Here is a 14,938-nt window from a genome sequence, read left to right on the forward strand (position 1 = left end):
CCAGAAAAGAAATGACACAGAGCCAAATGTTTGATAGTGAAGACAAGTATTCCACTTGCAGGGGAGACCAGAAGTAGAAACCATATACAATAAACACAACACCGAGTTCTGGAGTAAGATCTTTATCCAGAGGAGAGTCTAAATATACAACTCTACCGTATGTATCAGTTCAGCTGACTGGCATAGATGCAATGAAGAGAAAAGCTGCTGAACAAATGAAGAAAGTACATTGTTGAATTGAAGAGGAAGATGAATGGATGTTGGGGATCAAAAATACAGGCATGGATCTGTTGGGGAAAATGCTTTTATCAGCAACATGAGAAAATATCTAAAACACTGATGCAAAGCAAGGGCACAATAATAACAAAGCAACTTACAGTTAACATGTCAGAGCAATGAAAGCTGAATCTGTTAGAGTTTAAGCAATTGGAAAAACAAGACCGACTGTTTCAGGAATATGGGACTCGTGCAACAGAACAAAATTGTGTCTTCTTACACTAAGATATTAAGATTCTAAGATGATCTTACTTGTTTCTTGAGGCTCCAAGTGCAAGAACGATAGGGTCAGCAATTTCTAACATTGACTGAAGGATGGAAGCCACCACAATAAAGAGAATGATACTCAGCAGAAAGGCACGATGAACAACTTGTAATTCAATCAGGCCAGTCTGTACCGCCAGAATCAGTAATGTGATACCTTCAGTCATTCCTCTATGGAAAAATAATTAAAAATAAAATCTCATTTGAGGCAACAGAACACTTCTCTGCTAGTTCTAGCAACAGTTGGATGAAGAGAATTTCAACTGGACTAACCAAAATATCACAACTATACTATTTAGAATAATGTCACAAAACAATCAGGATTAAAAAAAGAAACTTTAGTGGAGTTTTAAAAATATTGTAAAGCACTATGCAACAGTAACTGTGAAAAATGCCACATGAGCTATCTGAAAACACTAGATGAACTTTTACCAAGATTCCCAACTGGTGTCTATTTTTTAAAAAAAACACTACTGAAAGAAATTTTTAAAATAAAGTACTGAGATGATGAGATAATTCTGAAGTGTAGCTGTCCTACAACAAACAGTGAATCAATCTGAAAGTACACTTGCAAGTTGGTTAAGCATGAATTTCTCTATTCTGTGCTGACTCCAAAACAGGCAGGTATTATCATAAAACTGTTCAGTCTATGCAGATAAAGGTTGTGATTTACATAGACAGTATAATTTTATTTTTAGACATTGGGTATCTAAAATGTGGCACACAGGTATTGGTTATCTTTGTGAAGGGTATTAAAAATAAAACTGGGCTAGACAGTCCTTCTGAAACAGTAATCCAATCCAACGTGTCAGAGAGCAGGAAAACCTTGGAGTGTCAGAGAGTCATAGAGATGTACAGCATGGAAACAGACCATTTGGTTCAACCTGTCCATGCTGACCAGATATCCCAACCCAATCTAGTCCCACCTGCCAGCAGCCAGCCCATATCCCTTCAAACCCCTCCTATTCATACACCCATCCAAATGCCTCTTAAATGTTGCAATTGTACCAGCTCCCACCACTTCCTCTGGCAGCTCATTCCATACACGTACCACTCTCAGCATGAAAAGGTTGCTCCTTAGGTCTCTTTTATAGCTTTCCCTTCTCACTCTAAACCTATGCACTCTAGTTCTGGACTCCCGGACCCCAGGAAAAAGACTTTGCCTATTTACCCTATCCATGCCCCTCAATTTTGTAAACCTTTATAAGGTCACCCCTCAGCCTCCGATGCTTCAGGGAAAACAACCCCAGCCTGTTCAGCCTCTCCCTGTAGTTCAACTCCTCCAACCCTGGCAACATCCTTGTAAGTCTTTTCTGAACCCTTTCAAATTTCACAAGATCTTTCCGATAGGAAGGAGACCAGAATTGCACGCAATATTTCAACAAGGGCCTAACCAATGTCCTGTACAGCCGCAACATGATCTCCCAACTCCTGTACTCAATACTCTGACCAAAAAAGGAAAGCATACCAAACACCACCTTCACTATCCTATCTACCTGCAACTCCACTTTCAAGGAGCTATGAACTTGCACTCCAAGGTCTCTTTGTTCAGCAACACTCCCTAGAACCTTACCATTAAGTGCTTAAGTCCTGCTAAGATTGCCTTCCCAAAATGCAGCACCTCGCATTTATCTGAATTAAACTCCATCTGCCACTTCTCAGCCCATTGACCCATCTGGTCCAGATCCTGTTGTAATCTGAGGAACCCTTTTCACTGTCCACTACACCTCCATTTTTGGTGTCACCTTCAAACTTACTAACTGTACCTCTTATGCTCGCATCCAAATCATTTCTGTAAATGACAAAAAGTAGAGGGCCCAGCTACAATCCTTGTGGCACTCCACTGGTTACAGGCCTCCAATCTGAAAAACAACCCTCCACCACCACCCTCTGTCTTCTACCTTTGAGCCAGTTCTGTATCCAAATGGCTAGTTCTCCCTGTATTCTGAGAGACCTAACCTTGCTAATCAGTCTCCCATGGGGAACCTTGTCGAATGCCTTACTTAAGTACATATAGATCACATCTACTGCTCTGCTCTCATCAATCCTCTCTGATACTTCCTCAAAAAGCTCAATCAAGTTTGTGAGACATGATTTCTCATGCACACAGCCATGTTGACTATCCCTAATCAATACGTGCCTTTCCAATACATGTACATCCTGTCCCTCAGGACTCCCTCCAACAACTTGCCCACCACCAACGTCAGGCTGACTGGTCTATAGCTTCCTGGCTTGCAAACGGATTTTTAAAAAATACACTGTGCATTGCCACCAGGAGAACATTAAAGACCATTAGTTTCTTTGTAGTTCAGATAATCAAGGATTAAGTTTAGTTTAGAAAACCCAGAGATTTATTGAAGATTTTTACGAGAATTCAGAGGAGACATGACTAACACATGGCAAACATGATTTCTTTCCTGGAAAAGACATTTTTCACAGCAACAAAGGGAATAAACTACCTCAGTCAAAACTTAATTTTGTACAACGTCCAGATCAGGGGCATTTGGTTCAAAGCCTGCAGGCTCTAGAAAGCCGAGAAAGTCTAAACTTTCGGTTTTGACAGTAATCTTGCAGGAAGACTCCACCATTCACAGGACAGAGGCTAGGGAGAATGAATTTGTTGAACTGAACTTCAAGATTTGATATATAGAGGAGTAATTTCCTTGGATCTGATTCTTCGCAAAGCAATGATGCTGCTGGGAAGTAGGTCGAACACTTAGTTTTGTCCTGTGTTTTAAGACCCCTCTGTCTGTGTTATACATCTAGTCAGCTTGTTTCTTTGTTTTTGTCTCTTCTGTAATAACTTCTGTTGCAAAAGAAAACCAACCGTCTCGCTGGATTGTTTCAGCGACTGGCCAGTGGTGTAAGATCGAGAGTATGGTGCTGGAAAAGCACAGCAGGTTAGGCAGCATCCGAGGAGCAGATGAATCTATATTTTGGGCAAAAGTCCTTTGACTCTGATCTCCAGCATCAGCAGTCCTCACTTTCTCCACTAGTGTAAGATGCTAAGTGTTAGTGTTGGGCCTAAGAGTTGTAATTCTGGTAGAATCACAATGTGAGGGGGTGGGATGGGTGTCTGCCTTGAGTCAGGGTTTCATAGGACATAGCACAGAACAGGCCCTTTGGCCCATGATGTCGTGCCAAGGTTTAATCCTTGTAAAATATAGTAACTTAAACTACACAGTCCTCAACTCACTGTTATCCATGTGCATGTCCAGCAGTTGCTTAAATGTCCCCAATGACTCTGCTTAGTTTCAGTTCAATAGTTAACCAGATGTGATATGACATTTTAACTGCTTTAATGTTTCCCACATAATCAACACACTTCAATGAATTTAACTGTGCAAATTATCAAATTAAAGTGCTTTTCCAGAATGTTGGGAATGCAGGGGAAATGCCCACTGGAAGTCATTTCGAAGCAATTCTTACAGAGTTAACTGGGTTGGGCATTCCACCTGAACAGCAACTAAGTGCCTCCAATCACTTGCCAGCCAGCAGAATATTTGGGTCTACATCTATTTCAGAAAGATTTCAGAATTTACATTGATACTGAAAATACTGGATGACTTGTAATCAGAGCAGGTATTTAAAAGAGATTTGATACACTGCGTAAACATTAAGCAAACTGTTCATAAGTATACAGGCCATCTAACTTTAAGTGCATTTTTTTTCCATATATACGCACAGGATTGCTTCTTACCTATGCATGAGATTGTCATTCATGAAAGCTCCATAACCTTGAAGGTAGAACTTGCAAAGAGTCAGGACACCCAAGGTAATGAAGGAGATGGTGAACATGAGGCCCAACAAAGAATAAGGAGTGCTGCAACATTCAGCAATACTGCAACAGAAATGTTACTTGAATGACATAAGATGAAAGCAGATATACCTTTATTAATCCTATTAAAAGCATAACGATGAACCAAGAAAAATGTTTCCCCAAGCACCAGATTATTTTCCCCCCCAAGACCCTTCTCTTCTTCCGCCACTGAAGTTTATTCTTTCCAAAGGTGGTTGCTAATAGATGACAGTATCTGAATTCATAAGCTGAGTTCAACACCAATGCTAGGGCACCCTCTTATGTTCTCCAGAGGTGATTTATAGATAACTCCAAATAGCATTTGTAACTGGAAGCAGGAGATAACATCATCCAAGTGATAATTAACATCATTTCTACGCTGCTAAAATGATTTGGCTGAATTTAATAGCGCAACAAGGTTTCAATTTGCAATATCCATCCCTCAACAACAGAAAAAATACTAAAAGCAGACTACTTCACCATACTGAAAATGATCTCAGCATGCACAGCCCAAATCTGAATAATACTGCCAAATGTTTAGTTTTGTTGATGCATCAACTTTATCCTTATTCAAAATTCTACTGACCAAGCTGAACTGTGGAATGTTACTAGCCTAAGTGCAATTGTAAATTATACCTCGTAAGAAAGAGGAATAGCAGTCTCTCACGAGATGTGGGGTGATCACGTGTACTGAAGTAAGAGTAAATCTGTAGAGCAAATAGGACCAGCCAGAAAACCATGAACAGCACAGGAACAACCAACTGATTCCAGAGAGACATCCCCAATGCCAATAGTCCATAAACTTCAACTACCTGTTCAACAGAAGGAAGATAAAGAGGGTATAAATGAATTTGGATATCATGGAAAAATCCATTCACATGGCAGCATGACACATAACAACTGAATGCAAAATAGTTTGCAACAAGTGAGATAGCAGAACTGAGATAAGTCAGTTCTGAGCGAAAATTGTGAACACAGTTGGATCTAAGAATTCATGTTAATTCTTGATAAAAAGAAACTTTAAGACTACACGATGATATGCTTTTCCCTGTTAGTAGGGAAAATGCATTTGGATAATCGTAACCGATTTCATAATAGATATACTACAGAGTTAGCACATTAAAGGGCATGTAATTTGAGCTAAACTTGAAAGGCACAAGGATCAACAAAATACCAAACGGAAGTATTTGAATTGCACAATGATCTGAAAGGGAAATATTTTCAGGGCCAAGGGGAAAAGATATTGGAGAGGCACGAGGTGAACTGCTCTTAGAGTCATTTTGGCAGTAGACAGGAAGGTCTTTTCTGGAGCTTGTACTATGGTTGATGTTGGCAGAGCTGCAGCAATACTTTATTGCTGTCACAGTCACTCCTCTCCATAGTAATCACAACTTACAAATTTAATGAGGAGAAAAACTGACAGGAAGCATCGTCATATCAAAAGGTTTCAATGTATTTCTAAAGAGATTGTCAAGAAACAAAACTGACAAGGGTGTATTTGACAAATAGCAAATTAATTGTTCAATTGTAATCAAATAAGAAATCAATATCTGGACAGCACATCACAAAAGACTGCCTAAACTCTCAATGAGGAATTTGCTTAAGCCTGATTTGTTGCTCATGGTTCAGTATTTAATAGCTTTTCTTGCCATTCAGTTCAAAAGAACTTGGCACTGGCGACTTCTGAGGGCTCAACTACGAACAGATGGGCCCAATGGTCTACTTGCTTAAAAATTGGGATTTTAGGAGAAAGAACATAAGAATGAGAAAGGAGGACATCTGTTGAATTGGAGTCAGATTGGATACAGAAGGAAAAACCAAATTGAGTTAAGGAACAGCAAAGTTAAAAAAAAACTGAAATCTTGAAAAAAACTTTGTCGTTGAAACGACACCCCACAGTTCCAGCCGTGACCTTTCCAGAACAGATGAATAGGCGTCCTGCTATTGGAAAGGGTCCTACACTATTAAATACCTTTTGCAGTTAGTTTAATTCATACTTAGCAAGAAGGAGAAGATATCAAGGCCAAAACTACAGCAGCAGAAATCATCCAGAACATGTACTGATGTGAAACTCAAGACAGTTTTTTTTAAATCACTATGAATGGCTTTACAGTTTACAGAGTAACAGCAAGCACATTAAACTCCATGATCTCTTCAGCAAATAAGAGGGCCCACTTTTCAACTAAACTTTTAATCACAACACACACTTCCATACCAAATAGGATTGCAGTCTAAAAGTAATTATTTTACAACTGTCTTGTAAAATCCCTAGAAAAACAACACTCCTCTGTGATAAGAACAATTACTTTTGTTAATCACCTCTTCAAGATGAAAAAAATGCTTCCTTCAGGAAGTTTTGAAACTAAGATTGCAAATAAATAGGAAGGAACTCCCAAACAGAAATGTAAAAGAATGAAAATAAACAAGATGGAGGACCAAGTCACACCACATATCGGTAACAAGACAAATGTTAGATTGTAGCAGTTAGGATGCATTTAAGACATTTCAGAAACTTCAAAACATGTTTCAAACTAAGGCAAGAGAAACTGCTTAAAGTTAATCCAGGACAATCCCTATCAAACGACATATAGGAAGTACAGATGGGTGCAGGACACAATCACATAACTTAAATAAGAAATGCCATCAATGTGCCAAAATCAATAAATAATGTGTTGGAGAGGCATGTGGAGTGTGAGAAATTATGCGTGCACAAGAGCGCATGTGTGCAATGAGAAAGGAAGCATGAAAGAGAGAAAGGGGGAGAGACAGAGAGAGAGAGAGAGAGAGAAAAAGTGTGTGCGAGTGAGAGTGAGAGAGTGAGAGTAGAGAGAAAGTGTGTGCGCGAGTGAGTGTGAGAGAGAGAGAGAGAGAGAGAGAGAGAGAGAGAGGAGAGCAAGGAGCACAAAGCATTCAACACACAATCTAGTTGGTTTCTCTCACCTGCACCAGTTCCTTGTATGCCAATTTAGCCAGCTTGTAAGGTACCAACAGATTAGAGGCGAGGAAATAAAGTACCTCCAGTCCTGTGAAAATCATGGCAAACCTGTTGATAATGATGAGCATTTCCACAGGAACCATGCAGAATCGTGCCAGTAAAGGTAGCAGATGGGCAGAAAATAGCCAGATCTGTTTAGTCTTCATAACGAAGGAGCAAAGTGTGCAGACTACCAGCTGCCCTATAACAACACAAAAGACAATCAATGTAATTGGAGCAGATTCACTGAAAACAGATTACATCTTACTATAATTGAAATTGACCTATCACATTGAATCCTTATTGTTTTAGAACAGATCATTCAGTCCAACAAGTCTACTCCATCATTTGAATAGTATTCCGAGTCCCACTTCCAACAAGACCCTGCATTTCCTATGGCTAATGCACCTTACCTTACTACAGGTAATTCAGCATGACCAATACACCTAAAATGCACACTTTGGATTGAGAGCGGAAACCACAGCAGCTGGCAGAAACTAATGCAGATATGGGGAGAATGTGCAAACTCCACACAAGCAGTTGCCTGAGGCTGAAATTGAACCTGGGTCCCTGGCAATGTGAGGCAGCAGTGCTAACCACTGAGTCACTTGCCGCCCCATTGTTACTTAGTTAGCGAAATAGCGGGCTGAAACTAACATGATGTTGCCTCCTCTCCAGAAGGCCACATCTTATTCCGTGGAAACTCTTCAATCTGATACCCAATGGGTTATTCTCCATGGAAGAGCTTAATGCTTGTGGGCAAGCTGTCTTGGCCCTGCCTTTAACATACGGTTTCCAGCATGAGTAACTGCAATAAGCACATAGAAGAATTTACATTCCCATCACCAAACCAGAAACAGAGACCAATTGCTGTGCCCTAACTTAGAACAAGATACACCACAAGACGATGATTCCAAAACAAGGCCTTCAGTTTATCATGGTACTCCTAAACATGGCAGGTTTTCCCACTATATAGTCAAAGAGATGTACAACACAGAAACAGACCCTTCAATCCAACTTGTCCATGCCAACCAGATATCCCAACCCAATCTAATCCCACCTGCCAGCACCTGGCCAATATCCCTCCAAATCATTCTTATTCAAATACCCTTCCAGATGCCTTTTAAATGTTGCAATTGTACTCGCCTCCACCACTTCCTCTGGCAGCTCATTCCATACACGTACCACCCTCTGTGTGAAAAGGATGCCCTTTAGGTCTCTTTTATATCTTTCCCCTTTCACCCTAAACCTATGCCCTCTAGTTCTGGACTCCCCCACCCCACCCTATTCATGATTTTATAAACCTCTATAAGGTCATCCCTCAGCCTCCGTCGCTCCAGTGAAAACAGCCCCAGCTTCTTCAGCCTCTCCCCATAGCTCAAATCCTCCAACCGTGGCAACATCCTTGTAAATCTTTTCTGAACCCTTTCAAGTTTCACGACATTTTCCAATAGGAAAGTGACTTGAATTGCACGCAATATTCCAACAGTGGCCTCACCAATGTCCTGTACATCCGCAACATGACCTCCCAACTCCTGTTCTTAATACTCTGACCAATAAAGGAAATAATACTGAATGCCTTCTTCACTATCCTATCTAGCTGCGACTCCACTTAAAGAAGCTATGAACCTGCACTCCAAGGTCTCTTTGTTCAGCTATGTGACAAAATATTTTGTACTATTGTTAGTGCACATTTCCGAAGACACTGTTAAATGCAGATCCAAAAACCTGACAACATATTGTGAAAGGTTCTCGAGAAACTCTTATTAGTACACCACATTCAGGATAAAAGACATTATTTATAACTAGAATCGAGATTTTGGTTTATTCATACATTAACACATCAAAATTAATTGTTTAAAAAGTAAAACGCCAAAGTTCACATTATACCAAATACATTGTATACTATGAAGAGGATTTGCATGTTACTACAGTCCTTAATGATAAAGGTAAAGTTGCCATACTCCTACCTGACCGCAGGGCTGCTTTCTCATTATAGACAAGAACTGGTGGTGGTTTAATCTGAGGGTAACTAGGAATCATGCAAGGTGTGAGGTTGAGAACAAGTTTCCTTCATGGTAACCTCGGTTGGTGCGGGGAGGGACATAACGTCATCATTCTGCAACATAAACCAGTTGTCCTGCCAACTTAGCTATCCAAACAACTAAAATCCTGGCCTTTTTTTAAAATCCATGTGTAGGACGTCAGCGTCGCCGGATAGTCAGCATTTATTGCCCGTGCCTAGTTGCCCTTAAAAAGGTTGTTAGCTACCTTCCTGAACAGTTGCAGCCCACAGCTGCTGTGGGTTGACCCACAATGTCGTTAGGGAGAGAATTCCAGGATTTTGACATAGCGACAGTGAAGGAATGGTGATACATTTCCAAGTCAGGACAGTGAGTGGATTTCAGGGGAAGGTGGCGGTGTTTCCTGACCTCCATTAATATGGATTTTCAAGTTAGAGATCAATATATACTGAATAGCCGAGACATTTTGTTTCTGTGCTGAACTGGATCTGCCTCAGACTGTAACCTAATTTCAACTTTGAAGTGATCTGTTCCAGACCCAAACCCTCTGCTTCTGTTCCCTGTTTAACTTCAGGACTGCGCTTCATTGTATGTTGTTGATGACTGAGACTCAAACCTCTGCTGTGTTGGAAAGAAATGCAGATTTCCGAAAATTTAATTTCTCTTACATTGCTCAGCTTCATCTCATTTCAGCTACAACTTGTTACAGGAAAAACTCCTCTACAACTATTTAAATTGTAGTCTTTGTGGCTCTGCTTTTTGCTTGTGGTTGGATTTTAAAAAAATAATTCATTCTGAAAAAGCTCTTGCTGGTTCCCACTTAACATTCTTACTTCAGTCCAGCTGCTGCAGAGATCTTCACCTGAAGGCTGGGTCTTTTTCAGACTGAATTATTTCAATTTTCTTCTTAATGTTCTATGCTGACTTACACAGGCCCCCAGAAACCACTGCTTCTTCTAATATAAAAATTTCCTGTCTTGAAATAGTTTACCTATCCACTCCTGAACTCCAGCATATTCAATGTTTTATGTATGTTTAATCACAACTACCCTGCTTTTGTCCTCCTTGGTTTATATAGACTCATTACAATTTATTAATTATGCTGTCAAGCTATATTTTTCTTTTTCATGGAATGTGTGTGTCACTGGAAAGGTCAGTATTTGTATCATGACTCCTGATAAGTTCTTTCATATGGGAAATCAACCACATCGCTCTGGATCTCCAGTCCCATTTAGGCCAGATTTCCACCTTCCTTTAACAAAATGAGTGAACCAAACGGGTTTTTCCAGGTAATTGCTTTCGCAATACTGAGTGAAAATCTGTATGCTGGGAATCAGGCTTATAAAAACAGATTTCAAGAATCGATAGCTGTTGCAAAGGGCTATCTCAGCCTCCAATCACAAAAGTCAGGAGTTTAGAATTCACTCAGTCAGGGTAACAGTCAAGGTCTGAAGATGGAAATAGCGCTTCAGACTCAACAGACATCAAAGTGGGATCTAGTCAAGTTGATAACTGAAGCATCTGAAAAGCTGACTGCCTCAGGTTGAAAAAAAAGTCTAGCTCCAGACCAATGCTAACCAGCCCCCTCTGTTGGAAAGCTGACTCTCCACTCCCGAGGCTCCAAACCTCATTCCTGATGAAGGGCTTTTGCCCGAAACATTGATTTTCCTGCTCCTCGGATGCTGCCTGACCTGCTGTGCTTTTCCAGCACCACACATACACCTCTGATCTCCTGCATCTGCAGTACTCACTTTCGCCAAGATGACTCTGTCACAGACATTTTTTAAAAAACCTACTCTATGAAAACTGACTGTATAGCTATCTTGTACATAGAACTTAAGCAGTCAGCTTTGAGGCTTCCATCTAAGCAGTTCAGAGAAGGGAGGGAAAGATTCCACCCGAATCCTGGAAGGACAAGAGTCCTGGTAAATCATACATTTAGAGCTATGGATATGGTTTTAAACTAAATAGGGTGGGGGAGGAGTTTGGGTTCAGTTACTGCAAATATTCAAGTAGGGGAGGCCTCAGCAGAGGTTTTTAAAGTTTCCAGAGCAGCTAATAGGACAGGAACATAACTTCAGGCACAACAGAGAAGGAGATGGCAGGAAGGGGGCATGCAATGCAGTTCTACTTAAATCTATGCAATATACAAAAGATAATAAGTGAGCTTGTAGTGTAGATTGAAATTGGGAAGTAAGACGTGGGCAGAGAGACGAGGCTACAAGGGGATCAGGGCTGGGAACAATATATCCAAGGATACAGAACTGGCTCAAAAATAGGAGCCAGAGGGTGGTGGTAGAGGGCTGTTTGTCAGACGGGAGGCCTGTGATCAGTGGAGTGCCACAAGGATCGGTGCTGAGTCTGCTACTTTTTGTCATTTATATAAATGGTTTGGATGTGAGCATAAGAGGTACAGTTAATAAGTTTGCAGATGACACCAAAACTGAAGGCGTAGTGGACAGCAAAGAAGGTTATCTCAAATTACAACGGGATCTTGATCAGACGTGCCAATGGGCTGAGAAGTGGCAGATGGGGTTTAGTTTAGATTAATGTGAAGTGCTACATATTGGGAAAACAAATTTTAGTAGGACTTACACATTTAATGGTAAGGTTCTCGGGAGTGTTGCTGAACAAAGAGACCTTGGAGTACAGGTTCATAGTTCCTGGAAAGTGGAGTCGCAGGTAAATAGGATAGTGAAGGCGGTGTTTAGTATGCTTTCCGTTATTGGTCAGAGTATTGATTACAGGAGTTGGGAGGTCATGTTGCAGCTGTACAGGACATTGGTTAGGCCACTGTTGGAATATTGCGTGCAATTCTGGTCTCCTTCCTATTGGAAAGATGGTGTGAAACTTGAAAGGGTTCAGAAAAGATTTACAAGGATGTTGCCAGGTTGGAGGATTTGAGCTATAGGGACAGGTTGAATAGGCTAGGGCTGTTTTCCCTGGAGCCTCGGAGGCTGAGGGGTGACCTTATAGAGGTTTACAAAATTATGAGAGGCATGGATAGGGTAAATAGGCAAAGTCTTTTCCCTAGAGTGGAGGAGTCCAAAACTAGAGAGCATAGATTTAGGATGAGAGGGAAATGATATAAAAGAGACATAATGGGCAACTTTTTCACACAGAGGGTGGTACGTGTTTGGAATGAGCTGCCAGCGGAAGTTGTGGAGGTTGGTACAATTGCAACATTTAAAAGGCATCCGGATGGGTATATGAATAGGAAGGGTTTGGAGGGATTTTGGCCAGGTACTGGCAGGTGGGACTAGATTGGATTGGGATATCTGGTTGGCATGGACGAGTTGGACTAAAGGGTCTGTTTCCGTGCTGTACATCTCTATGATACATGAGTTATCGAAAGGACAGGCAAATGAGCAGAGAGGTGGGATTGCCTTGTTAGCAAGAAATCACATCAACAACAAGAAGCTATATAAGGTCAGAAGATGTAGAATTCATGTGGATAAAGTTGAGGAACTGCGAAGGAGAAAACACCCTAATAGAAGCTGTATGCAGTAGTCAGGGTGTGAGGCAGAAAATAAATAAGGAGATAGAAAAGACATGCCAGAAAGACACACTTACAGTAATCATGGGAGACTGCAGTATACAGGTGAATTGGGAAAATAAAGTTGGCTGCACATCTCAAGAAAAGGAATTAATGGAATGTCTACAAAACTGTTTTTGGGATCAGCTTCTGGTACAGCTACGAAGGAACAGGCATTCCAGATTTGGAGATGTATAAGGACTAGGGACTTTGACCATAATACAATAGAATTCATCCTGCAGTCTGAGAAGGAGAAGCAGATGTGACAGTATTACAATTGAGTAACTACATCGACATGAGGGAGGAACTGGCCAAAGTTGATTGGAAAGGGAGCAGCTAAGGTGATAAAGGAGCAATGACTGGAGTTTCTGGGAGTAATTTGGGTGGCACAGCAGAAACTCATCTCAAGGAAGAAAAACTATACTAAGGAGAGAATGAGGGAACCATGGCTGAGTAGGGAAGTCAGGGACAGCATAAAAGCAAAGGAAAAAGCATGCAAGGTCGTAAAGATTAGTGGGAAGCCAGAGGATTGAGAAGCCTTTAAAAATCAGAGAATAGCTAAAAAAAAGCAACAGGAACAGAGAGGGTGAAGATGAAATATGAGACTTAGCTAGCTAGTAACATAATTGAAGACTCCAAGAGTTTTTTTTAAAAAGGTAACTAAAAGAAAGGAAAGAGTGGACATTCGGCCATTGGAAATTGAGGCTGTAGAAGCGGGAAACAAAGAAATGTTGAAGGAACTGAATAAATACTTCACACCAATTTTCACAGTGGAACACACCAGCAGCATAACAAAACTTCGAGAGAGTCGGGGACAGAGGTGTGTCTTGACCATCACTAAGGAAAAGCTGAAAGGTCCGAATGTGGATAAATCACTCAGACCAGATGAACTACACCCAAACTTTCAGAAGGAGATAGCTGGCGAGATCATAGAGGCATTGGTGGTGATCTTTCAGTAATCACTGGTGTCAGGAAAGATCCCACAGCACTGGAAAATGGTTAATGCAACATTCCTGTTTAAGAAGGGAGGCAAAAGGCAAGAAACTACCGGCCAGTTCACCTGACCTCAGTTGTTTCTAAGATTTGAGAGTCAATTATTCAGGTTTAGACTATGGAGCAATTGAAGGTGCCTGGTAAAATAGGACTGAATCAGCACAACTTCATCAAGGCAAGGTCATGCCTGACAAATCAGAGAATTCCAAAGATGTGCAGGTCAGGTGAATTGGCCATGTTAAATCGGCCATGTTAAATCACCCACAGTGTTAGGTGCATTAGTCAGAGGGGGGTGGGTTGCTCTTCGGAGGGTCGGTGTGAACTTGTTGGGCTGAAGGGCCTGTTTCCACACTGTAGAGAATCTAATCTAATCTAATTCTTTGAGGAGATAACAAGCAAGTTAATTAAAGGACAGCCAATGGACATGATCTATTTGGATCACCAGAAGACCTTTGACAAGGTGCTGCACAGAAAGCTGCTAAGAGCCAGTAGTGTTAGGAGCAAGGTACTGACATGAATAGAGGATTGGTTGACTTGCAGAAGGCAGAGAGTTGGAATAAAGAGGTCTTTTTCAGCATAGCAGACAGTGACGAGTGTACTTCTGCAGGGGTCTGTTTTGGGCCACAACAAGTCACATTATATACGAACGATCTGGACGAAGGAACAGAGGCCATTATTGCTAAATTTGGAGGTGATGCAGAGATAGGTGGAGGGACAGGTAGCGTTGAGGTAGCAGGGAGGCTGCAGAAGGACTTTGGCAGGTTAGAAGAGTGGGTAGGCAGTGGCAGATGGAATACAATATGAGCAAGTCTGAGGTTATGCACAAATGAGGAAAGGCTTTGGAAATCTGAAGCACAAAGAGGATTCAGGATTCTTTTAAAGTTAAGATTAGACTTACAGTGTGGAAACAGGCCCTTCGGCTCAACAAGTCCACACCAACCCGCCGAAGCGAAACCCACCCATACCCCTACATTACCCCTTACCTAACACTACGGGCAATTTAGCATGGCCAATTCACCTGACCCGCACATCTTTGGACTGTGGGAGGAAACCGGAGCACCCGGAGGAAACCC

The 14,938-nt window shown here is 41.3% G+C and overlaps 1 protein-coding gene across 1 annotated transcript in view; it reads right to left on the reverse strand.

Annotated features, from left to right (window-relative positions):
* Window positions 1-14,938, reverse strand: part of rnf145a (ring finger protein 145a) — a 139,327-nt gene that overhangs the window by 26,139 nt on the left and 98,250 nt on the right. Inside the window, exons 4-7 of the mRNA XM_060837043.1 lie at window positions 7,280-7,515; window positions 4,976-5,151; window positions 4,241-4,381; window positions 529-711 (exon numbers count right to left, since the gene is read on the reverse strand). Of these exons, the coding sequence (XP_060693026.1) occupies window positions 529-711; window positions 4,241-4,381; window positions 4,976-5,151; window positions 7,280-7,515 (736 nt within the window). The remainder of the gene's footprint in view (window positions 1-528; window positions 712-4,240; window positions 4,382-4,975; window positions 5,152-7,279; window positions 7,516-14,938) is intronic.

Source organism: Hemiscyllium ocellatum, chromosome 16, assembly GCF_020745735.1.
Source record: "Hemiscyllium ocellatum isolate sHemOce1 chromosome 16, sHemOce1.pat.X.cur, whole genome shotgun sequence".
Classification (NCBI taxonomy): domain Eukaryota; kingdom Metazoa; phylum Chordata; class Chondrichthyes; order Orectolobiformes; family Hemiscylliidae; genus Hemiscyllium; species Hemiscyllium ocellatum.